This window comes from Oncorhynchus keta, chromosome 2 (assembly GCF_023373465.1).
Source record: "Oncorhynchus keta strain PuntledgeMale-10-30-2019 chromosome 2, Oket_V2, whole genome shotgun sequence".
Taxonomy (NCBI): Eukaryota; Metazoa; Chordata; class Actinopteri; order Salmoniformes; family Salmonidae; genus Oncorhynchus; species Oncorhynchus keta.
This window is the reverse complement of record NC_068422.1, coordinates 50,795,052-50,820,134: the sequence shown is the minus strand read 5'-3', so window position 1 is coordinate 50,820,134 and position 25,083 is coordinate 50,795,052. Positions and strand designations below refer to the sequence as shown.

The 25,083-nt window shown below is 42.4% G+C and overlaps 3 protein-coding genes across 6 annotated transcripts in view; 2 read left to right on the top strand and 1 right to left on the bottom strand.

The window, feature by feature from the left end:
• LOC118402266 (prominin-1-A-like) overlaps nucleotides 1–13,607 on the top strand; it is a 37,802-nt gene extending 24,195 nt beyond the window's left edge. For all 3 annotated transcript variants that reach the window (XM_052478367.1, XM_052478374.1, XM_052478377.1), the window contains 18 exons: nucleotides 1,763–1,852; nucleotides 1,983–2,179; nucleotides 3,456–3,527; nucleotides 3,822–3,885; nucleotides 4,100–4,256; nucleotides 4,347–4,499; nucleotides 4,606–4,729; nucleotides 4,809–4,897; nucleotides 6,816–6,900; nucleotides 7,140–7,283; nucleotides 7,461–7,529; nucleotides 7,670–7,762; nucleotides 7,970–8,023; nucleotides 8,155–8,235; nucleotides 8,600–8,668; nucleotides 8,898–8,987; nucleotides 9,085–9,197; nucleotides 13,135–13,607. In XM_052478367.1, the coding sequence (XP_052334327.1) occupies nucleotides 1,763–1,852; nucleotides 1,983–2,179; nucleotides 3,456–3,527; nucleotides 3,822–3,885; nucleotides 4,100–4,256; nucleotides 4,347–4,499; nucleotides 4,606–4,729; nucleotides 4,809–4,897; nucleotides 6,816–6,900; nucleotides 7,140–7,283; nucleotides 7,461–7,529; nucleotides 7,670–7,762; nucleotides 7,970–8,023; nucleotides 8,155–8,235; nucleotides 8,600–8,668; nucleotides 8,898–8,987; nucleotides 9,085–9,197; nucleotides 13,135–13,186 (1,796 nt within the window). In that variant the 3' untranslated portion in view covers nucleotides 13,187–13,607. The remainder of the gene's footprint in view (nucleotides 1–1,762; nucleotides 1,853–1,982; nucleotides 2,180–3,455; nucleotides 3,528–3,821; nucleotides 3,886–4,099; nucleotides 4,257–4,346; nucleotides 4,500–4,605; nucleotides 4,730–4,808; nucleotides 4,898–6,815; nucleotides 6,901–7,139; nucleotides 7,284–7,460; nucleotides 7,530–7,669; nucleotides 7,763–7,969; nucleotides 8,024–8,154; nucleotides 8,236–8,599; nucleotides 8,669–8,897; nucleotides 8,988–9,084; nucleotides 9,198–13,134) is intronic.
• sufu (suppressor of fused homolog (Drosophila)) overlaps nucleotides 1–25,083 on the top strand; it is a 455,419-nt gene that overhangs the window by 206,860 nt on the left and 223,476 nt on the right. The gene's annotated exons all lie outside the window — the stretch shown is intronic.
• On the bottom strand, nucleotides 15,253–21,730 carry LOC118402259 (BLOC-2 complex member HPS6). Its single transcript, XM_035800310.2, has one exon. It carries the CDS (start codon nucleotides 21,422–21,424, stop codon nucleotides 18,566–18,568), a length of 2,859 nt encoding a protein of 952 aa, XP_035656203.1. The 5' UTR covers nucleotides 21,425–21,730; the 3' UTR covers nucleotides 15,253–18,565.

Here is a 25,083-nt window from a genome sequence, read left to right as displayed (position 1 = left end):
GAGAATGACACATATTAATTTTCACAAAGTTTGCTGCTTCAGTGTCTTTAGGTATTTTTGTCAGATGTTACTATGGAACACTGAAGTATAATTACAAGCATTTCATAAGTTTCAAAGGCTTTTATTGACAATTACATGAAGTTGATGCAAAGAGTCAATATTTGCAGTGTTGACCCTTCTTTTTCAAGACCTCTGCAATCCGCCCTGGCATGGTGTCAATCCTCTTGAGGATTGACCACAAGCTCTCAATGGGATTAAGGTCTTGGGGAGTTTCCTGGCCATGGACCCAAAATATCAATGTTTTGGTCCCCGAGCCACTTAGTTATCACTTTTGCCTTATGGCAAGGAGCTCCATAATGCTGGAAAAGGAATTGTTCATCACCAAACTGTTCCTGGATGGTTGGAAGAAGTTGCTCTCAGAGTATGTGTTGGTACCATTCTTTATTCATGGCTGTGTTCTTAGGCAAAATTGTGAGTGAGCCCACTCCCTCGGCTGAGAAGCAACCCCACACATGAATGAATGGTCTCAGGATGCTTTAGAGTTGGCATGACACAGGACTGATGGTAGCGCTCACCTTGTCTTCTCCGGACAAGCTTTTTTCCGGATGCCCCAAACAATCGGAAAGGCGATTCATCAGAGAAAATGACTTTACCCCAGTCCTCAGCAGTCCAATCCCTGTACCTTTTGCAGAATATCAGTCTGTCCCTGATGTTTTTCCTGAAGAGAAGTGGCTTCTTTGCTGCCCTTCTTGACACCAGGCCATCCTCCAAAGGTCTTCGCCTCACTGTGCGTGCAGATGCACTCTGCCTGCTGCCATTCCTGAGCAAGCTCTGTACTGGTGGTGCCCCGATCCCGCAGCTGAATCAACTTTAGAAGATGGTCCTGGCGCTTGCTGGACTTTCTTGGGCGCCCTGAAGCCTTCTTCACAACAATTGAACCGCTCTCCTTGAAGTTCTTGATGATCCGATAAATTATTGATTTAGGTGCAATCTTACTGGCAGCAATGTCCTTGCCTGGGAAGCCCTTTTTGTGAAAAGCAATGATGATGACATGTGTTTCCTTGTAGGTAACCATAGTTTACAGAGGAAGAACAATGATTCCAATCACCACCCTCCTTTTGAAGCTTCCAGTCTGTTATTCGAACTCAATCAGCATGACAGAGTGATCTCCAGCCTTGTCCTCGTCAACACTCACACCTGTGTTAACGAGAGAATCACTGACATGATGTCAGCTGGTCCTTTTGTGGCAGGGCTGAAATGAAGTGGAAATATCTTTGGGGGATTCAGTTAATTTGCATGGCAAAGAGGGACTTTGCAATTAATTGTAATTCATCTGATCACTCTACATAAACATTCTGGAGTATATGAAAATTGCCATCATACAAACTGAGGCAGTAGACTTTGTGAAATGTATACTTGTGTCATTCTCAAAACATTTGGCCATGACTGTACACATGCAAGCAAGGTTTGATAAATATTATATGTTTGGGCTTCTTGTGGTCAATTTGCAGTCTACAAATGATTTGTAATTATGTTCCGGCCCCCCGATCATCGGCTCAAGAAAAAATTCTCCCACAGCTGAATCTAGTTCCAAGTTCTAGATATTCACATAATGTGTGCAAAAGTTCTGCAAAGTAGAAACGCACTGAAACAATTATGTTGACCATTGTCTTGACCCAGAAGAGACTGCCATCCACCATTTGAAAAACACTGGTCAACAATTACATACATCTCTACCTTTTCTCTCTCGTCTCTCCCCTAGACATAGGTCCTCTGCTGGGCAGAGAGATCCAGAGAAGTCTAGAGGGCCCCCTGAACCCTGCCCTGAAGTCTGTCAGAGATATAGCCAAAGGTACAACTCCATCCTGTGTGTGTGATGTTTGTTTGTGTGTGTGTATTCCTCTTCTGAAATAGTTTCATTTTAATTATCTACATGAATGGTTTATTAATACATCTGTGTGTATGTTGCATCTGTATCCTAGTGGTGAACCGTACCAGTGTCCTGCTGGTGGGGTTGAACTCTACTCTAACCCAGCTCCAGTCTGATGTGACTGTGGTCCAGGCGAATGTTTCCTCTGTCAGAGACCGCATCAACAGCACACTGAGAGACCCTGACTGTCATGGGTGTTCTGCCTATCAGTCAGAGCTAGAGAAACTAACATTTGACACCACTATCACTGTGAGTGCAATCGTGTTGCGTCGCCTCTCCTCTCTTTTCTCTTTGCTCTCCTCTCCTCCCTTTTTTCTTTCCACCATCGAATGCAAATTCCATGGTAGCTCTGATATCACAGTTATCCCCCTGTACACACTGGTGTGTATTTTCATCTTACTGGTTTGTTCTGGATGAGGAACGATTCAGGCCTTTTGGACGATGTGTGCTGGTCTTGCAGCAGAAGTTAATGGGGTGAATTAGTTATATGGAAATGGTTCACGCTGTTGTCTTATGACATCAGGTCTCAGGGTGTTCCTCCCACTCTACTGTTGCTGACGCACGCTGAGTCTGTTTGTGGGTTAACCCTCTCCCCTCCTCTTCCCCCTTTCTCAAACAAGCTACCACAAACAGAGGCTTGGGTTTCAGGAAAATTACAGTTCATAATATATATATATACACACACAGGCCCACACACTTTAAGCACCAACTGTCAGAGCATCTTACAGATTACTGCACCTGTACATAGCCCACCTATAATTTAGCCCAAACAACTACCTCTTTCCCAACTGTATTTAATTAATTAATTTATTTTGCTCCTTTGCACCCCATTATTTTTATTTCTACTTTGCACATTCTTCCATTGCAAAACTACCATTCCAGTGTTTTACTTGCTATATTGTATTTACTTTGCCACCATGGCCTTTTTTGCCTTTACCTCCCTTCTCACCTAATTTGCTCACATTGTATATAGACTTGTTTATACTGTATTATTGACTGTATGTTTGTTTTACTCCATGTGTAACTCTGTGTCGTTGTATCTGTCGAACTGCTTTGCTTTATCTTGGCCAGGTCGCAATTGTAAATGAGAACTTGTTCTCAACTTGCCTACCTGGTTAAATAAAGGTGAAATAAAAAAATAAAATAAAAAAACACAGTATGAGGAACACAAGATAAGTTCCTTATCGAGAACAAAACAGTAGGACGGACAACAAACATTTACATTTAAGTCATTTAGCAGACGCTCTTATCCAGAGCGACTTACAAATTGATGGTGTATGTTACTCTGATATAATTGTGGAAAACAAAGCAGGATTTCATTCACCCCATATCACTGTTCTACTTTTATAACAAGCATAAGGAAGGCAATTACATGCCAAAGTGAAAAAACACAAATTTGTCATCTGAGTGGATAGTTCTGGTTTTGCTGCACCCTGCTGCCAAAGAACAAGAATGACACACTGCAGAGAAGTCATGAGCTGTTTGTAACCTCAAGTTTATGTGTGTGTTTGTGTATGTTCCATAGATCCCCAGTCTGAATGAGCTGCAGTGGGTTGTTGACGTCACCAAGGCTAATCTCAACTCAAAAGTGAAAGAGGTAATTCTGTCTGGACTAAATAGGCACACTAAATAACCCCCATATATATATATATATATATATATATATATATATTATGTTATATATATATATATATATATGGGGGTTATTATATATGAAGGAGAGAGAGCAGTCAAAATGGATTAGTGAAGTGTAACTGACATTCCACAGCATGTTCCTGTTTGTGTGGTAGGAATTGAGATCCACTCTTGTTCCAACATTTTTCATCCATTGACTTCTATGCGTCATTTCTGCAGTAGTTACAGAGGACGTTTCTGACCATGTGTGTTTCAGGGAGAATACTTATTTGCCAGTATTCCCCAGAGAGTGACTAACGACACCAGGGACATGGTACAGAGTGAGTATTTACCTTCACGGTCACTACTAACTGTTATAGGATTAGGACTAGTTCAGTTAAACTACTTGCTGTTATCGGTCATTATTATTCACAGTGACACTAACAAGAGTCTGATGTCTACTAGCCTTATAGCCACATCTTATGCTTTAACCTAAATACCTTTAAAACTGACCTTGGATCAGTGTCTAGAGATATATTCATCCCTCTCCTTCAGATGTGAAGCAGCAGCTTGAAGTCATCAAGAGACAGATCTCTTCGGTGAAGGGATACATCCCTGTCTCTGTCCTCAGCAAAATCTCACACACACTGGGAGAGGCTCAGAGATACATCGACATGTACTCACCACAGGCAGAGTGGGTAGAGATGATCAGGTAATGAGTACACACACATAGGCACGCGCACACACTGACAGGGCTGAACAGATAAGGTAATTATCCCTCTGTGTTTTTGCCTCTCTATAGGTGGGGTGTGGGTATTATCCTGAGCTGTGTCGTTCTCCTGGTCGTAGTGTGTAACCTTCTGGGTCTGTTTTTGGGTCTGGTGGGACTGAGCCCTCAAGACGACCCGACAGAACGATCCAGCACCGCCGACTGCGCAGGAACCTTCCTAATGGCGTAAGTACTGTCACTATGTCTGTTTGCGTGTGTGGGTGGGTATGAGGATGGGCATAAGGGACATTTGGTAAAATAATTATCTCAACGTATTTGTCTGTGTGTGTAGGGGTGCAGGGCTAAGTTTCCTGTTCTCCTGGCTCTTCATGCTGGTGGTGTTTATACTGTTTATACTGGGAGGGAATTTCTACACACTGGTCTGCCAGCCCTGGCGCAGTGGACAGCTACTACAGGTAAGAACACACACTCTCATACATGCACAATTAATTAATTGACTCACTGATTGATTGATTGTGTCTTCCCTCTCCACAGTTTGTTGACACTCCGGGCCTGATACCTGGATTCGATTTAAGAGAGATGCTGGGCCTGAAGAGCAACCTGTCTTTCATTGAAGCATACAAGTATGTAGCAACTTTATAAAGGGTTATGTAAATTAAAGATATTCTTTCTGGTTTTCTAAAGTATTATTATAAGAAACTCTGGATAAGAGTGCCTGCTAAATGTAACTTTGTTTTTCTTATGCTCTTATGCAATGTAAGGATTAATGGTACGCAGGTCAGCTGTTTGTTCACCGGCACCCACCCGCAATCATTTTTATTTTTCACCTTTATTTAACTAGGCAAGTCAGTTAAGAACAAATTCTTATTTACAATGATGGTCTACACTGGCCAAACCTAGACGACGCTGGGTCAATTGTGCGCCGCCCTATGGGACTCCCAATCACGGCCGGTTGTGATACAGCCTGGATTCGAACCAGGGTGTCTGTAGTGACGCCTCAAGCACTGAGGTGCAGTGTTTTAGACCGATGCGCCACTCGGGCTAATAACCCACTCGCAACCGCCTGACAATATGTGATGAAGTGAAAATCTGAGGCCCGCACCCTAATCCGATAACAGAAAATGCGCTGTAGGCTACAGTCAGAGACGGCAGACATTTTTCTTTTTACAGGGTTCAGGATTTTTTTGGCCTGATTTAAATATGTTTCTGCTTATAATTTCCGACATTTTGGTAGGCTATTTGTTAGTCAACTTGTCCATCAGTGGAGGCTGCTGAGGGGAGGACGGCTCATAATAATGGAATCATTGGAACGGTATCAAACACATTCACTCCATTCCGGCCATTATTATTAGCTGTCCTCCCCTCAGCAGCCTCCACTGTTGTGTAAAATTAGATAAATGCAGCTTTACTTCTGTCATTATATGTTGCCCTCGAAGACTAAATAAACACTTGCTCACCAGAATAATGTAATAAATCGATAGAATGAAAGCTTCAATATAGTTGACATTGGTAAAGTGTTTTCTATCATCTCTGATTCTTTCTCGGAGCAAAGATGTTTAGGGACCGGGTAGAAAATGCAATAACTCAACAACAAAAAACTAGAAAGTTTTTATGTGCAAAATTTCCAAAAGACATAAGTTTGACCGGCTGTGAAAATGACCCAATATGTTTCTGATAAGATTTCATTTTGGACTTGGATGCATATTTTATGTGGTTGATAAAGATAGCACCTACAAATGGTAGGTATCTAACTGCGCATTCGCATTCTCTCAGGATGCTGAAATAAATAAATCATATTTCCCCACTCCTGTACCTGAGTCAAAATTCTGCCTACATTTGGTGTACAATTTTACTGCAAAAAATGCTTAATTCTACAGGAGTTCATATTAAGGCTATATGAGAGGTTGTAAACCTACAGTTGGTGTCCAGAATTCGGTTTCTATTTAACCCATCTGAACAGTAGGCTACAGTTCCTTTGGTGTGCCATCGGCCTATTTGAAGTCCCCGTCTTGTGACTGTCGAATTTGTATTGCGCCTCACAATCATCACACATCTATCTATCTGCTATCATTCTCTTTTTCCACTTCCCAAACATTAGTTATCTGGCACTCCCTTTTCTTTATTTTCAACTCTCCATTTTGCGTTTCGCAGCTTTGCTCTGATTGAATTCAACTCCAGCATTTTCCATTTTTGCCTCCATGATCGACTTAAACATGAACTTTTTCCGCCTGTTTCCAAAAGCATTTGGCGGTTGGCGTGTTTAGGTCCTAAAGCTTAGGCATTATGCACTAATGCCAGATGGCCTAAAATATTGAAAGAAAAACGTCAATGTAGCCTATAGATATAAATTGCACAAGTTGAATGATACATTTATGGATATTTATTAAGGTTTTATTTTGTCTTCATTTAACCCACCCGCCCTTCATCCAATATTTCATGACCCTAAACCCGCCACACCACGGATATAACCGCTGGGGCTGCGGGTTATTAGCCAACCTCCACATCACTAGTAAGATTGTGTTGTTGTGCGTGTGTTTGTAGTGAATGTGAACAGAACAGGCCTCTATGGACAACCCTCCACCTGTATGAGCTCATAGACCTCAATGATCTACTCAACGTGTCCAAAGTAAGACTGTCACGCTGCGGTTTCTACTCTTATCACATGTGGTTTTTACTTTTTCTATCACCATACACTATCTACTGATGATTACTGGGAATCACTTTATATGGGTGATTCATTCCCAAATCATGTCTTATGTTTCCACTTCCAAAGTGTTGTAAACGTCCATATTTCAAACCATCTGCTATACGAGCACAATGTTTCCGCTACTCCTTTTAATTATGTGTCCACCTCTCGCCTCCCAGTACAAAGAAGAGATTCAGCAACACTTTGACAGTAATGAGATCAAACTGCCTACCATCACCCTGCTCACACCTGAGACACGCAAACATCTACACAGCTTCTCTGACATGGTCCATGATGTTGACATAAGCTCTGTCACACAGCAGGTACAACGTGTGTGTGTGTATGTACAGTACATGTAGATGTGCTTGTGCATTTATGTGTGACCTTTGGCCTCGAATAGTTTGGAACGTGTTCAATTGGAGTGTATATTAGGACAACATGCAGCGTCACCTCAGTATGGTTACAAAGTCTTAACATAACTATTTCTATATCTGTTTCAGATCAACGTTATTTCCAGCATTAATCTGACAGAAATAGCAGGCATGTTAGACCAACTTGCTACTGTTCAAGTGAGTAATAAAACATGTAACATTGTTACAAACATATTCCCTCCCTATGAGCACTCTCAGGCTCTTCCATCAATGATACGATGTGAACATAATTTAGATGTTTGTATAAAGACAGTAATGTGATGCACGTCTCTCAACAGATTAACACAGGTGTTCAATATCAGCTGACACAGGAGGCTGAAGGCCTGAGAGGGATCCAGTCAGGCATTGTCACTACCATCATCCCACAACTGGTACGTCTGACTGGCCTGGTGCTATCTGTTTCTGCTCTGGACAACTTCAGCAAATGTCACATGTGTGTGTTTGTACTAAATATACAGCTATCTGAGTGTCTGGATTATCGATGACTATTTTTATAAATCCTTAAAGAGGTCATTATCCAGAGCAGAGTCCTAGATATTGTAAATAGATATATTACCTGTCTGACTTTTGTGTTTCAGACTCAGTTGAACTCCAACATATTTGCCCTCAGTGTCATAGCATCAGAGATCAATGTAAGTAATACTGCAGAATGTTCAGAAAGCATGAGCTGCAAGGGTTCTTTCCTTATACAATGAAAACATGTAGCTCTGCAATGCATGCTCATCCCTCTCTCTTTCTCCCTCCCTACCTCTTTCTTCTTTAGGGCACAGTAGGAGATGTGTTAAATAAAGTGGGAACAGCTCAAGACTTCCTCAACACCAACACTACACAGATAGTCAAGGCCGTGAGTAACCACACGCATGCACGTTCAAACGCATGCACAAACACAAGCATATCTAGTCACAAAAAAAATCCTTTACAACCAGAGAATGACATCATATGCCACATTTCTCTCATTTGGGTTTCTTTCCTAGAAAGATGAACCATTTAATCTGGTTCATGACCTCAGGTGTTCTGTACAGTAAAGAAGGAGAGATGGTAGCACCACAGCCATTACTCACATCTTAGCCCACAGTCACACGGCCCACTTCATATAGTTATAGGGAATTCCACCTGATTTTCTGCTGCAAAGCTCCACGGATTCTCATGACTTCTGAGTCAATAGAGAATGTATGGAATTTTCACTTGTTTTTCTTTCTTTTTCTCAGGCGAGTAGGGAATTCCTAGACTGTCAGATGGGGTACTTCACGATGTATGCTGACTGGGCTAACCTCACGGTGGGTTCTACTACTGTATCACTGCATTGCTGTATCTTGTGTGTGTGTGGTTTGATTTTAGGTTTGTGTGTGTGTGTGTGTGTGTGTGTGTGTGTGTGTGTGTGTGTGTGTGTGTGTGTGTGTGTGTGTGTGTTTAGCCTCAGCCTTATGTGTGGTTGTGGTTGATGTAAAAAGGGCTTTATAAAATACATTTGATGAAATTTGATTGTGTGAGTGTGTGGGTATGTAGATCACTCAACAGATTGGTCTCTGTGGCCCAGTGGCAGAAGCTGTGGACTCAGCGAAGGTTGTAGTCTGCTCAAATATGATGGAGCCTCTGGTGAGAAAATGATTTCATGCACGCACCCACGCACAGAAAATGATACACTGCGTTAATCTAATATTGTTTATTAACCTACATCTGTGTATGTGTCCAGAATGCGTTCTGGTTCAGTCTGGGCTGGTGTATGATCTTCCTGGTCCCCAGCATCATCTTCTCCATCAAACTGGCCAAGTTCTACAGGAGGATGAAGCACAGCGATGTCTACGAGTGAGTAGCAAACACATTTACACACATACATCAGATGATTGTACTTAGGTACTGGGTGGGAAATACTCATTCAGAAATAAGACCAGGGCCTGTATATACAGTACCAGTCAAACGTTTGGACACACCTATTCAAGAATTTCTCTTTAGTTTGATTATTTTCTGCATTGTAGAATAATAGTGAAGACATCAAGACTATGAAAGAACTCATACGGAATCATGTAGTAAGCAAAAAAGTGTTAAATAAATCAAAATATATTTTATATTTGATATTCTTCAAAGTAGCCACCCTTTACCTTGATAACAACTTTGCACACTCTTGGCATTCTCTCAATCAGCTTCACCTGAAATGCTTTTCCAACAGTCTTGAAGGAGTTCCCACATATGCTGTGCACTTGTTGGCTGCTTTTCCTTCATTCTGCAGTCAAACTCTTCCCAAACCATCTCAATTGGGTTGAGGTCGGGTGATTGTGGAGGCCAGGTCATCTGATGCAGCACTCATCATTATCTTTCTTGGTCAAATAGCCCTTACACAGCCTAGAGTTGTGTTGAGTCATTGTCCTGTTGAAAAACAAATGATCGTCCCACTAAGTGCAAACCAGATGGGATGGCGTATCGCTGCAGAATGCTGTGGTAGCCATGCTGGTTAAGTGTGCTTAGAATTCAAAATAAATCACTGACAGTGTCACCAGCAAAGCACCATCACACCTCCTCCTCCATGCTTCACGGTGGGAACCACACATGTGGAGATCATCCGTTCAGCTACTCTGCATCTCACAAAGACACTGGGTTGGAACAAAAAATCTCAAATTTGGACTCATCAGACCAAAGGACAGATTTCCACTGGTCTAATGTCCATTGCTCGTGTTTCCTGGCCCAAGCAAGTCTATTATTCTTATTGGTGACCTTTAGTAGTGGTTTCTTTGCAGCAATTTGTCCATGATGGCCTGATTCATGCAGTCTTCTCTGAATAGTTGATGCTGAGATGTCTGTTACTTGAACTCTGTGAAGCATTTATCTGAACTGCAATTTCTGAGGCTGGTAACTCTGTTTTATTTTATTTATTTTACCTTTGTTCAACCAGGTAGGCAAGTTGAGAACAAGTTCTCATTTACAACTGCGACCTGGCCAAGATAAAGCAAAGCAGTTCGACACATACAACAACACAGAGTTATACATGGAGTAAAACAAACATACAGTCAATAATACAATACAAAAACAAGTCTATATACAATGTGAGCAAATGAGGTGAGATAAGGGAGGTAACGGCAATAAAAAGGCCACAGTGGTGAAGTAAATACAATATAGCAATTAAAAACACTGGAATGGTAGATTTGCAGTAGGTGAATGTGCGAAGCAGAAATACTTGGGTGCAAGGGAGCAAAATAAATAAATACAGTAGGGGATGAGGTACTTGTCTGGGCTATTTATACAGTGCCTTGCGAAAGTATTCGGCCCCCTTGAACTTTGCGACCTTTTGCCACATTTCAGGCTTCAAACATAAAGATATAAAACTGTATTTTTTTTGTGAAGAATCAACAACAAGTGGGACACAATCATGAAGTGGAACGACATTTATTGGATATTTCAAACTTTTTTAACAAATCAAAAACTGAAAAATTGGGCGTGCAAAATTATTCAGCCCCCTTAAGTTAATACTTTGTAGCGCCACCTTTTGCTGCGATTACAGCTGTAAGTCGCTTGGGGTATGTCTCTATCAGTTTTGCACATCGAGAGACTGACATATTTCCCCATTCCTCCTTGCAAAACAGCTCGAGCTCAGTGAGGTTGATGGAGAGCATTTGTGAACAGCAGTTTTCAGTTCTTTCCACAGATTCTCGATTGGATTCAGGTCTGGACTTTGACTTGGCCATTCTAACACCTGGATATGTTTATTTTTGAACCATTCCATTGTAGATTTTGCTTTATGTTTTGGATCATTGTCTTGTTGGAAGACAAATCTCCGTCCCAGTCTCAGATCTTTTGCAGACTCCATCAGGTTTTCTTCCAGAATGGTCCTGTATTTGGCTCCATCCATCTTAACCATCTTCCCTGTCCCAGCTGAAGAAAAGCAGGCCCAAACCATGATGCTGCCACCACCATGTTTGACAGTGGGGATGGTGTGTTCAGCGGGATGAGCTGTGTTGCTTTTACGCCAAACATAACGTTTTGCATTGTTGCCAAAAAGTTCAATTTTGGTTTCATCTGACCAGAGCACCTTCTTCCACATGTTTGGTGTGTCTCCCAGGTGGCTTGTGGCAAACTTTAAATTACACTTTTTATGGATATCTTTAAGAAATGGCTTTCCCCTTGCCACTCTTCCATAAAGGCCAGATTTGTGCAATATATATAGATTGTTGTCCTATGGACAGAGTCTCCCACCTCAGCTGTAGATCTCTGCAGTTCATCCAGAGTGATCATGGGCCTCTTGGCTGCATCTCTGATCAGTCTTCTCCTTGTATGAGCTGAAAGTTTAGAGGGACGGCCAGGTCTTGGTAGATTTGCAGTGGTCTGATACTCCTTCCATTTCAATATTATCGCTTGCACAGTGCTCTTTGGGATGTTTAAAGCTTGAGAAATCTTTTTGTATCCAAATCCGGCTTTAAACTTCTTCACAACAGTATCTCGGACCTGCCTGGTGTGTTCCTTGATCTTCATGATGCTCTCTGCGCTTTTAACGGACCTCTGAGACTATCACAGTGCAGGTGCATTTATACGGAGACTTGATTACACACAGGTGGATTGTATTTATCATCATTAGTCATTTAGGTCAACATTGGATCATTCAGAGATCCTCACTGAACTTCTGGAGAGAGTTTGCTGCACTGAAAGTAGAGGGGCTGAATAATTTTGCACGCCCAATTTTTCAGTTTTTGATTTGTTAAAAAAGTTTGAAATATTCAATAAATGTTGTTCCACTTCATGATTGTGTCCCACTTGTTGTTGATTCTTCACAAAAAAATACAGTTTTATATTTTTATGTTTGAAGCCTGAAATGTGGCAAAAGGTCGCAAAGTTCAAGGGTGCCGAATACTTTCGCAAGGCACTGTAGATGGTTATGGAGAGGTGCAGTGATCTGTGAGCTGCTCTGACAGCTGGTACTTAAAGCTGGTGAGGGAGATAAGTGAACTAGTGAGATAATGAACGTATCCTCATGTGAGCCAGTTTCATCATGGTTTTTGTGAATGCACTGAAGACACTTTCAAAGTTCTTGAAATATTCTGGATTGACTGACCTTCATGTCTTAAAGTAATGATGGACTGTCATTTCTCTTTTTTTATATATTAGCTGTTCTTGCCATAATATGGACTTGGTATTTTACCAAATAGGGCTATCATCTGTATACCATCCCTACCTTGTCACAACACAACTGATTGGCTCAAACGCATTAAGTCCACAAATGAACTTTTACAAGGCACATCTGTTAATTGAAATGCATTCCAGGTGACTACCTCATGAAGCTGGTTGAGAGAATGCCAAGAGTGTGCAAAGCTGCCATAAAGGCAAAAGGTGGCTACTTTGAAGGATCTCAAATAGAAAATATATTTTGATTTAACACTTTTTTTTGCTTACTGCATATGTGTTATTTCATGGTTTTGATGTCTTCACTATTATTCTACAATGTAAAAAACATAAAACAATTAAGTAAAACCCTTGAATGAGTAGGTGTGCCCAAACTTTTGACTGGTACTGTATATACCAGAGTTCAAGTGCTGATCTAGCATCAGGTCCCCTGCCCGCCCATAATAAGATGATTATCTTATTATTCGTTATGATCTAAAAGGCTAAACGGATCCTATGTCAGCACTCCTACTCTATTACTTTTTGTGAACACGTGCCTAGGACACTATGACACTGATTGAAACGTTGTTGTAATGAAGCTGGAATGGGAACAACATACAATCTCTCTTTCTGTCTTGTCTCATCTCTCTCCTCACAGAAACCACATAGCCAAGAACATCCTCCCCCGAGCCCAAGTCAAACCCTACTGAGCTGGGGGAAAGAGAGGACTGGCAAGGGTTGTTACTGCTCTCAGGGAATAGAACCAGGGCTCTGCCACCCCACCCTGACAGAGGGACATGAATGGGTCGAACGCTACATGTACCACCTGAATAATGATATGATATATCAAATAGGGTAGGTACAAGTTGCCGGCTTCAACATAACGTCTATAATCATGTCATTGTGTTGTTTGTCTACAATGTCATTGACTTTTTAAAATTTTTGATATATATTTTTTCTTCGAAATGAATGATATTGATTGAAATATTTGCTTCTGCAATGATACAATTTTGTACCAGACAATGAGTAGGATATGTGTTACGAAGCACTTTAGTAGGTCTGTTTATATAGGAAAAACATTTGACATGCATTGTGCAAACTACTGTGATTAAAGATTTACTATTGATAGACTACTGTTTGTGTTAGCTAATTCTTTCTCAAATATATTGCTGATATAGTAGCTTGTAGTATAATATGTTTCTGATAGGATAGCACCAGCAGCAGTGGCCAATAGAAACGTGTTCTGCATGTGATTGATTGCTGTTTACAGGATGCAGTCTAAAAATGGTGCAAATCAATCAATGCATTTAGGTTTACAGCACAGATCCACCTGATTCATTGAACACAACCTCTCAGCATCACGATGGGGGAAGTAGGGGAGCAAAGGGAAGTGTGGGTATCAGGTTGAATTTGACCTCAATGACCGATATGAAGTGGTATGCAGTTTTCTAGCCTCTGGGATCAGCCTCCTTCCCACTCTCTCCCTCCGCAGCAGGATTATCTGAGACAGAGATAGTGAGTCCCCATTGTCTTCAGCCAGGTGGTGTCACTCCAGAGGATCCTCGATCAACAGTGCAGATGAAAATCCCCCCCAGGTTAATGATAATTCAACCGACATGATGATATCCTTCTCACACACCCCTGGGGAACCTGCCTGTTTGCTGTGAAACAAAAGAGACGCACGCATGCACACACACAGTTCCATGACAATAAGGAGTGGCATTGTTTAGTAGACAGGGTAAGGAAGGACATTTTCACACACACACACACACACACCAGGCTGTACTCCCACTGCATACACACACATTAATCCTTCGACTAGTCCACACACTAAGCTGTGTGCAGCTCTAAAGAGATTTAGGCCTAGATTCAATCAGATCAAGCGTTAACCGGCGATTGCAGACATGCACATAGCTGATGTTTTGCCAGTGTGAACACATTCCAGGGTTCAAACTTTTAAACAAGGCTGCATGGGATTTATCTTAATGCTACGGCATGCAGCTAATGGCAATGCCCGTTTTTTAGGTATAATGCTGGGAGCCACTTGTGGATTTGACAGCTCCACCTCAGACACTATCCATTAAGTTGGCTAAAGCAGATCTGATTGAATTGAGCCCTTGGTCATAGCTGGGCTATGGCCATATTGAGCTTAAAACCCAAAGCTATGGGAGCAGTGGGTCATCATGTGTCCTCAATGTAACTAGTAAATGTAGTGTTTTCTCTGTTTCGTTGACTATAATGGGTTTAAACATAGCAAGATAGGAGTTAGCCAGGTCTGTTTGTGCTATGACAAACATATGGGACCAGGCTAGTTTAAACAAAAGGTAACAATCACAATGTTTTTGTATCTAAGAGTGAGTTGGCAATGTCAAGGGCCTAACAACCCAGAACAACGTGTGGGAGCCATGCCTTATGGTGAGGATGAGAAACTATTCACAGAACAGAAACACAGGTAAAAACAAGGGCATTTCTCAGTGACATACATATTGGGCACATTCGGCTCAGGCCTGCATAGAATATCAGCTCTTTACCACATCACTATGATGTAATGATCTCGTAAACTGTACAGTCTTGCACATAATATGGCTATCTGGAACGCACCCAATTACACTCAACAAGTTAGCCTGGGTACCTGCCTGTTTCTGATGTTAGCAATACTACATTGTTGCCTTAGCAGGACAACGGCCAGTTAGCTAAATTAGAAATAGACTGAGAAAATAACACAATACTATCAAACAGTATATTCCAAAATAGCAAACACCAAACAGAGACCATGTAGAGGTTTTAACTTGGGTTTAATAACACACACATTTTGCATTCAAACATTTGATATCTGTGTGGCTGAAAGTGAAACACTGCAGAAGGCTGAAGTACTGTACATGGAACAGTCATCACAGCTGACCGGAAAAGACAATTTGATAACAGGCAATACAAAAGGGAAACTCCACCTGTCAAAGTGGAGCAAAGGCAAATAAACAAAGACTTCCATTTCTGAGCACATTCACCTGTCTGGATTGAATAGTAGGATGCTAGGCAATGGTGTTTTATTGTTATGCTAAGGCTTTATACATCCATCCATTCTCACATACTGCAGGGGTATCAAATTCAAGTCGATGGCTGCAATCCTACTGGTTTTAGTTTCACTTATTGATCACTGATTGGCCAGAGAGAGTATACAGTCTGATTAAAAGTAATAAAAGAAACTGCCATTGCGGCCCTCGAGGACTGTAGCTGTGCACACGACATATTGGGATAGTCTCGTCAGTTATCATATGCACAGTGAAACATCAAACTAACAGCATCTCATGAGCCATACCCGGCATCCCAATTAGAAACCCTTTTCACTGGAGTGCACTCGTCCGCAGATTTAAAAGCATAGGGCTGGTGTTAGTATGGGTTATTACACCGATCCCATGCTCTGTTTGATGACATTCTGTTTGATCTACGTGGGTGATTTTCCTTGAATCACTTCAAGGAAATGGGTGGAGAATTCCAGCACAGAGTAAGTCATCTTTGTCTCTCGGAGCAGGCGACCAGTTTTAACTGGCCGAGTCACATGATCAGGCAAAACAAATTACCCCATGTCACTCACTCACACACACCACACAACATCCATGCTTCTGATGGCTGTATCTATAACAGTGGTGGTGACTGCATTAGAGCAGATATGTGACACTAGGTTGTGAATGAGGAGCAGCAGCTGCCTGAAGGAACTCAGTCATTCCAGTAGCATTCTGGAGTGTCACTGACTGTGTGCCTTAGCAGGCCGTATTTTGTGAGCGCAGTGTTCAGTCAGTTTTAACCAGGTTAGGCTTCACCAACTTCACAGAATATATCTGGATAGGACTACAGAAACAAATAATTTCATAAACAAATATATATAGGTGGTTCCACAGCTCTGTTAGCCCGAGTCCAAGATTTGTCTGTACTGTCATTCCAACTCACATGTCATTGGCAAGACAGCACAAACATATCTGGGACTCAGACTACTGCACTGTGCAAAACATTTAAAGAATCAGTTTGATTCTAAATGCTAAAGAACACTTTCTATAAAATAAATGTAGGCACTTTAAAACAAGCTTCGTTTTTACAAGGTTTGATCTCCAGACTTTAACATTTTACTCAGACATGACAAGTAAACAATAGTAGGATGTTCTGTAATACTGACAATGGGGAAGAAACACATACAGCATGTAGAGCATGAACTCCTCTGTGTGTGTCAATCATGGAGCAGAAAACAGAGAGAGAAGGAGAAAGAGAGCATAGGTGATATGGAGACAGGGAATGTTAACAGGAGAATGCCAACAGTGGATAGACAGAGAGAAAATGTTAGGAGAAACAGACAAGAGGGTCTAACATCCATAACGACATTAGTCACTTGGCCCATGCAGGGAGACGTGACCTGGTGCAGAGTGCCGTGTGTGAGATGTGCTTTGGTTTGGGCCTACCCCACCCCTACTAAGGACATAACAGCGTTACCCCAAATTAAATTACAGGAGCTCGAAGACAGTGAATCACCTCTGCTCTACAGGGCAGTTTGGTAGGAATGTGCTGGGTGGAACTGGAGAAAGAGAGACTGGAGTGGACAGGGGAGAGACTGAAGAGAGGGTTGAGAAGATAATGAAAAGAGAAAGAGAACGCAACAAGGGTTTAAAGTAGAAAGATATAAATATTAAATCTACCCCTGAAAGAAAATGTACACTTTTTAACTGAACATTTTCCTCCAAAAGCAGCTTTATCTCTCTTAAATAACATGTTTCACTATGGAACTTTTCCACTGCTGCTGGAAAAGGTGTCATATCAATGTTATTTTCAAACAGACACGTTCAGTAAAATAGTTCATGTTTGAGCGTGACGATTGACTGACTTTATGAGGAACATACACTAAACCCAGAAGTCACGTCCCAGAGATGAAACATTTACCCCCTAGAGCCAAGGGTTCAAAATATTCTAAACAAATAAACATTCAACACAGAGGTTTGTGGGTCAGGGTCCGATAACTGTATCACTATGGGCTGACAAAGGGCTTTCGATTCTTAGTAGGTTTAAAGTACAGTAAACCACCTGGGATGTTATGACACACAGAGTTGGCGAAAGCAAAAAAAGATCCAGGTTGTGTACAGTAGGCACGAATGAGAAAATAACATTTTGAAGCACAAGAGGCACTACCTGAACATGAGCAATGAGAATGTTCATTGTAGCTTTTTAAACATTTTCGGTTGGAAAACATGTTCTGTTTTGTGCCTGCTGAACAAGACCCACAACAATGAATGAATATTGAGCAAGTTGATGATAAAAAATACAAAAAAATAGGACAGTTAATGGAGTTCTACCATATTACATACAAGAATGGTAGCTCTGCGACATGCACACTTAATAATCTGTTCATAATATCAATACATACTGTATATTAGTCTATTAATGTTCTTTCCATTAAGGCTGAGTTTATCGAATGCAAGGCAACTCATAGCTAGCATTCTACTCTGTGTGCATTCCTGATCACACAATAACACTTAAATAACACCACATATATACACATTTTAAAATACAAAATGAAAATCAAAGAGAGGTATGTACAATGGTAAGATTTAGTAGTCATTTAATAACTTGGAATAACTTTAAGGCAATATTTTGTTCGGAAAGTAAACTGTCAGCTATGGTTACTCATCTGCTTATGATTGACAACAGAAAAGAAACCTCAAATGAAGCTTGCCTAAAAGAGGACATTTTGTTGTTGACAGATTTTGTTGTTCAGGCACAGTCCTGCTTCAGTGTAGAAGAAACACTTAATGTATGGTCTAATCTGCTATTGAACAGCAATCTCAACAACCCACTACTACCTATACCAATCAACTGAAATCTCAATAATGGTATCAATAGTTTTGTTATTTTTATTCTGTTAAAATGTTTTCGTAGCCAACACTGCACATCAAGTAGAGTAACATGAAGATATCGCCGCAGCCAAAGAGCACTTTTCCCTACAGAGCAGAAATAGACTGTGTGTGTGTTTTGAGTATGGCAGGATTGACAGGTTGTGGGAGTGTCAGACAAGGGTTATGGGGTGAGAGACCAGTGTGCGTGTGTGCGTCTCAGTCGGGGTTCGGAGTGGAGTTCACCCTGCCCCCGTGGACAGTCCTGTGTTTAGATGGGTCGTGTTGATCCAAGATGGCCGTCATGTTGCCGATGACATCATTGTGCTGCTGATCTAAGCCTATGCTAGGCTCGGTGGTGGACCTAGGCAGTCCTTTAGCCTGACGAGGGGGCGTGGGAGGGGGGAACGAGGGCGACTGGAGGATGTCAGCATATCGCTGGTTGGGCCTGGTCTCTCTCTGTAGAACCTTACTGAGCAACGGCTTCAACAACCCAAAGGTCAACTGGCTGGACTGGGGGTCAGCAAAGGGAGAGGAGGGAGGGATATTTGAGGAGGGGGAGAAGGATGTAGATAAGGAAGATGATGAGGGTATATTTTTCAACACAATGTTAAGTATGGCCGTGACCGTAAGATCTTCAGGACACAGAGCCCAGAGGAGGTCTAGGTATGGATCCAGGTCTCGATGCTGGGCCACCTCACACAGTAAGGTAGTAAAGATCTCTTTGTTCAGTAAGGGACTCTGCCTGCAGAACCGCTGGGCCACTTGGGTTACCCTCTCCCACTGTCGTCTCCCCATCAAGATCCTCAGAGCCTGGAGGACAGCGTTTGGCCTACCACTCACCAAAAGGAGATCCACCTCCAAGTCCTGGTTTTGTTCATAATCTGGGTATTGTTTCAGGTCTGATCCGGGGCCAGGTAGAGGCAGAGCTGAAAGGGCGCGTTTATACAGGGGGAGGCTCTCTCCATTCTCTGCAAATCCCCTACCTCCAGAGTAGCTCCAGGTGGAGCCGCCAAGGCCTAGACCCATCCCCAAGCCTGCAGAGGTCTGCTGCTGCTGGGCCAGCTCCAGGAACCTGGGCAGCCAGCTGGGCTGGAAGCAGAAGACAGAGTGGCACAGGAGCTCGAAGACAGGCAGGGCCGAGTTAGCGGCAGGTGGGCTGGAGTTGGAGCTAAGGCTGGGGCTAAGTTTAAAACTAGATCCAGTGCTGGGGTAAGGTTTGGGTGGCTTGTGTTTAGACTGGCTGTTGCCATTGGTGTAGGGCAGGTTTGCGGTGACAGTGGGGGCCTGTACAGGGCTGAGGACAGTCTTCCAGACCTCCGGGGGCACTTTAGAGGAGAGAGAGCCCTCTCCGTTGCAGCGTAGCTGCAGAGCGCTCTGTGTGGCCCTCCAGGCCTGACCGGGGAACAGGCTGAAGATGGAGTTGAGGTAGAGTAGAGAGTCTCGGTTGAGCTCTGACAACAAGAGGAGTCTCCCCACCTCCTGCTGCACTAGACTCTCACACACATCCTCCACCTTCCTCTCCTTCACCAATCCCCCCTTCACCTCCTCTAGGGAGACCAGTCCCTTCAGTTCAGCCTCCAGGGACCCGAGCAGCTTCTCCTGTCCTCTCCTGCCTCCTCCCTGGGGTAACTCCACTCCCCTCTCCCCCCTGCTCTGGAGGTAGTCTCCGACGATGTTTGCCAGAGTGATAGGAGCCTGGAACATCCCTCCTCTCTTTAACTTCTCCACAGTGAGCCGAGTGCTGCTGAGACTTCTCTGTTGGTAATACTTACAGGCTTCCTCGAATACAGCCTCTACCAGTAGAGCCGCAGGGCTGATGCTTTCTCCTGTACCCAGGGACGGGGTCTTCTGCTTTGGGTCAGAGTCGTGGCCCCAGGGGTCGCCGTCCCGGAGCATCACTACAAATAGGCCGGTTTCTAACAGCAGGTGTGGTGCCTGCCTCTCGGTCCTGTTCACGTAGAGTAGCCCCTCTCTCTTCAGGGCTATTTTCTCCAGCTCCACACCACACATAGTGTCAATCAGGTAGAGGGTCCTTCCAATGGTCAGAGCCAGGGTGTCCTGGTACACGTTCAGGCTGTTATGGGCACTGCTGCTGGCTAGGCAGTTGTCAGCTAGTTTGTAGATTTGTCTTAACACCCCATCCTTCTGTAGTAGACTGACCCAACCTGTGCTGAGCAGCAGTAACAGGCCTCCACTGCCAGTGGGGGAGTAGCCATATATATCAGGAGGGCTAAGGGCTGATAGGTATCCCGTACAGTCTGTTATCAACCTTCTAAAGTCAGATTCTTTAGTAGAAGGTGAGTCTTTTCGGAGGAGATTACCTTTACAGGTGCTGCTCACTCTGAATGTGTCATACCGGGGGGACCACATGAGAAAGAATTTGGAGAGGGACATGGTGGATTTGTCTTTCAAATCAGGTAGTAGGTAAACATTCTCACCTGAGCTGATGACGTTGTAGCGGGGGTTGTTGTGCAGAGCAATTTTCATGCCCCCTAAACTGACAGCCATTTCCTCCACCTCATAGGTTCGTTTGCAGATGCAGTACCTGAAATTGTGGGTCTCATTGACAAGTAATGAACTCTCTGACGGTGGCCGCTCCTCACACCAGACGATGTAGTTCTGACTGGCCGAGACAGAGATTACTTTAGCCCGGGGGCTGTTGCAAAGGTCCGCGGTGTGCAGGGGATGCCATCCCCCTTTGAGTTCCAGAAATTTCCAAAACTCTGCTCTTCCATTCTCGAATATGACAGCTAACAGCGCAACACCGCCGTCTCTGTTTTTGTCGTCAAAATATACAATATCCACAATGGGCACAGCCCGAGTCATCCCCAAATCTAGGTGCTTTTGGCTCTGGATCTGCTGCGGTCTCTGATATTTGTCAAAAGTCATGAGACCGACCTTGGGTTTGCGGAGAATGACGTGAATGTGGCGTCCATCTGGGCTCACGCGCACATCTGATAGATTGTTTTTGCAACTTCTGTTATTCGAATACGTCTGTCTCAGATACTCGTTTAAATCTGTACCTCTAGTAAAGTCCACGAAATCTGTCACTTGTTCCAACATTCGTTGCATCATGTCTACAGAGCAGAGAAGGTATTCGATGCGGCGCTAATGCTAGCACAAATCTCAACTCAGACTGCCGATGTTGCTAGCTGAAACCCGTCAGCTGTTAAATCAACCGTTTGTCGTAAGCTTTAGTAATCCCACTTCCGTCGATGAAAACCTCTCTTACTATGTAGCTAACTGTCGACATTTCAAAACAGTTTAAATCTTATGCGTAAAAGTAGTTAGCTAGCTAACAAGCTAGTCATCTGGATGCTTAGCTACCTCCTGACATCACGAGTTTATTAATTTCCGGATACAAAGATTTTTTTCCTGAAAGGGGAGGAGTGGAGAGGGAAATACGTAATATCAAAGACTGCATCACAGAACGTTGAACTGTGCAGGTTGTTCCATCTTCAGCTTTGACTTCGCATGTGAAATTGTTTAACAGCAGTACAACTAAATAAACTGGTAGTATACAACACTTCTAAAAATTACTCCTAAAATATGCAGTCGAAAAACGTTCATAAAATTGTGATTATTAAGTGACTGAATGACGAAATCGTTGAAGTTGACTATCTTTTGTTCTTAAAAAGTATTTTATGAAGCTTTGACCTGTCAATCATGGCACAACCGCAAGCTGTCTTTCAAATGGCGCGTTCGTCTGCCCAGGCGTTGGTAACACATGCCAGATGTTACAGTGCATTTCCACATAACATGTTGGGGTGATAAAACAACGGAGCCCCATTCATTTTGAATTGTGGGAAGTTAGTGAAGTGGGCGGAGGGACAGTTGGGCAATGTGAGCGTCTGTGAGGGAGCCTGAACATGGCATCCTCAAAGTTGGGGACAGCTGAATGTTTTGGTAATACTCCAAGACATTGTGGCACTGTCAAACAATCGAAGGTCACTATAGCTTCCAGCCCCTACTGTAATGGCTGTTGATACCTAGCCTGCTTAGCACCCACATGAGAACGAAGCTACTGCTGCTCTCTCTCTCTCTCTCTCTCTCTCTCTCTCTCTCTCTCTCTCTCTCTCAGCCACCGTGCTTCTACACCTGCATTGCTTGCTGTTTGGGGTGTTAGCTCAAAGTGCTGTATAGAAACCCAGCCTATCAGCTGATGTAAGAAGGGCTATATAAATACATTTGATTTTAAATTTGATTTGACATATTACCTATTTCAAGAAGCCTTCCGTTTTGATAGGGTTATTTTAATAACCTTTAGGCCTACCTTCAGAATTAAAAAAAAAACAACTCCCCATCCCGTCCAGCCTGGCAAGAGTGTCCCGAAGGGTGTATAGTATCCTCAGTTGCTCTGCAAGCACGGAGAGGGTCTATTCTCCGCTGCTGGCATTCTTTCCAGGCACCATCACGTGAGCCTGAAGCCACAGACTCTGGCCAAACTCGTGTTTCTAAAAGTGAATTCAAAGACACTGTAGACTGAGCCTAATAAGCCATTTTTAGTTACATTTGTATTTATTTCTAAGTAAGTCACAGCCTATATGCACAATGTATAGGCTATAATGATTTAATACAACAAAATATTGTAAGGATCTCTACAGGATCAGTGTCCCACCCTCGGGACGGTTGAGCTAACGTGCTAATGGGATTCGCATGACGTTGTAAGTAACAAGAACATTTCCCAAGACATAGACATGTCTTATATGGACAGAAAGCGTAAATTCTTGTTAATCTAACTGCACTCTCCAATTTACAGTAGTGATTAGTGAAAACATAAAATGCTATTGTTTGCGGAGAGTGCACTTGTACTTGAAAATGTATATATTGACCAATTAGGCACATTTGGGCAGACTTGATACAACATTTTGAACAGAAATGCAATGGTTCATTGGATCAGTCTAAAACTTTGCACATACACTGCTGCCATCTAGTGGCCAAAATCTAAATTGTGCCTAGAGTCCTAAGTCAGATAATGGCCTTTCTCTTGCATTTCAAAGATGATGGAACAAAAAAAAAGTTATCTTTGTATTATCTTTTACCAGATCTAATGTGTTATATTCTCCTACATTCATTTCATGTTTCCACAAACTTCAAAGTGTTTCCTTTCAAATGATATCAATAATATACATATCCTTGCGAAAATAAGAATGTGTTCTTAACTGACTTGCCAAGTAAAATAAAGGTAAAATAAAATAAATAAAAAAGGTCCTGAGCTACAGGCAGTTTGTTTCGGGTATGTCATTTTAGGCGAAAATGGAAAAAAAGGGTCCGATCCTTAAGATGTAATGCTGAGCACTTACTGTTCCTGACAGACTTGCAAATCCTTCACATTGTATTTCTTTGTAGGCTATAGCCTTGAAATAATAAAAATAATATGCAAATAATATAGCCTAAATAATTCATTTTCGTTCCTTCTTAGGCTCTTGACCTATTTAGAGTGTTTGTGTTGTTTAATATTACATGTAGCCAATTGGCCTATTGGAAATGATGAGCTCTTCTTACAGTAAACGTTTCATATTGTTTATTAAAATACTTTTCATTCAAATCATACGGTTTGATTTCAATACTTAAAAACCAAATGGTAGGTCCACATATTCCCAAATTTTTTAATTTGAATAGTCAGTTTTTTTCCTGTGAGCAAGGAGCGTTTTTTTAGCGGAGCGTTGAATGTGGAGCACAGGAGCAGTGCAGAAGCAGTGCAGGAGCAGTGCAGGAGCAGTGCAGGAGCAGTGCGAAAGCACCGCTACATGATCGATGATTGGGATTTTCGACCACTTAACTCTGCTCACATACTCTGCTCGTGTAGCGGCATCGCAGAGGATTTGCATGAAGTTCAGCTTTCCCAAACTTTAGTCCTGCCTTGTTCAGCTCCCTTGCAAATGCTCGCATCGCTCAACGGTCCCCCATCCACTCTTCTCTCTCTTTCTTTTCATTGAAAGAATTGCTTCAGATGTTTCTCTGCGCTGTTGTTTATTATAGTGCAATTGATCTTTTTACAACACCTGGATAGGTATTTTAAGTATCATATAACCAAATATTATGTTATAGCAATCTATCAGTTGAAGAGACAGTCGATGATGTTGCATGCAACCATTGCTTGATGCATGCAAAGTCTGAGCAGGGGAACACAACCAAAAAGAGCTGTGGGTCAAGTGAGATTGTTTATTTTGTAATTACAGTGAACAATATTCCATTCTCATGCTGTGTTCATAACATATTTGTCCATATTATCAGGCAGGTGGTATTTAGCTATAAGCATTATCACCTGATGTAGTCCACCTGTTGCAGCATAGTGGCTATTAATAAATAGACTGAGGGTTGCCCATCTGAAATTATTACATTGGGCTAATGATTAGCTAGATCGCAAACTCTAAAGTCTAAACACCAGGTTATCTCGTTGCTAGTTACAGCAACATATAGCTTAATAAAACGGGTCCGGAGAGGATGGCTGCTGTTTCATGGGCTCTTAACCAACTGTGATATATATATATATTTTTTGCATTGTTTGTAACTTATTTTGTACATAATGTTGCTGCTACCGTCTCTTATGACTGGAAAGAGTCTCTGGACATCAGAACAGAGATTACTCACCTTGAACTGGATGAAGAATTTCTCTTTAATGAGTCGGACGAGAGGGATTTACTCCAGACACCCGAACAGGCCCTCGTTCCCGTCATTCGTAGGAGAAAAAGACAGAAGACGTATCACGGAAAGAGTTTGAGGTGCCTTGT

What these genes read in the sequence shown, in the direction of transcription:
- LOC118402259 (XM_035800310.2), bottom strand. Translation starts at nt 21,424, where the DNA reads ATGATGCAACGAATGTTGGAACAAGTGACAGATTTCGTGGACTTTACT.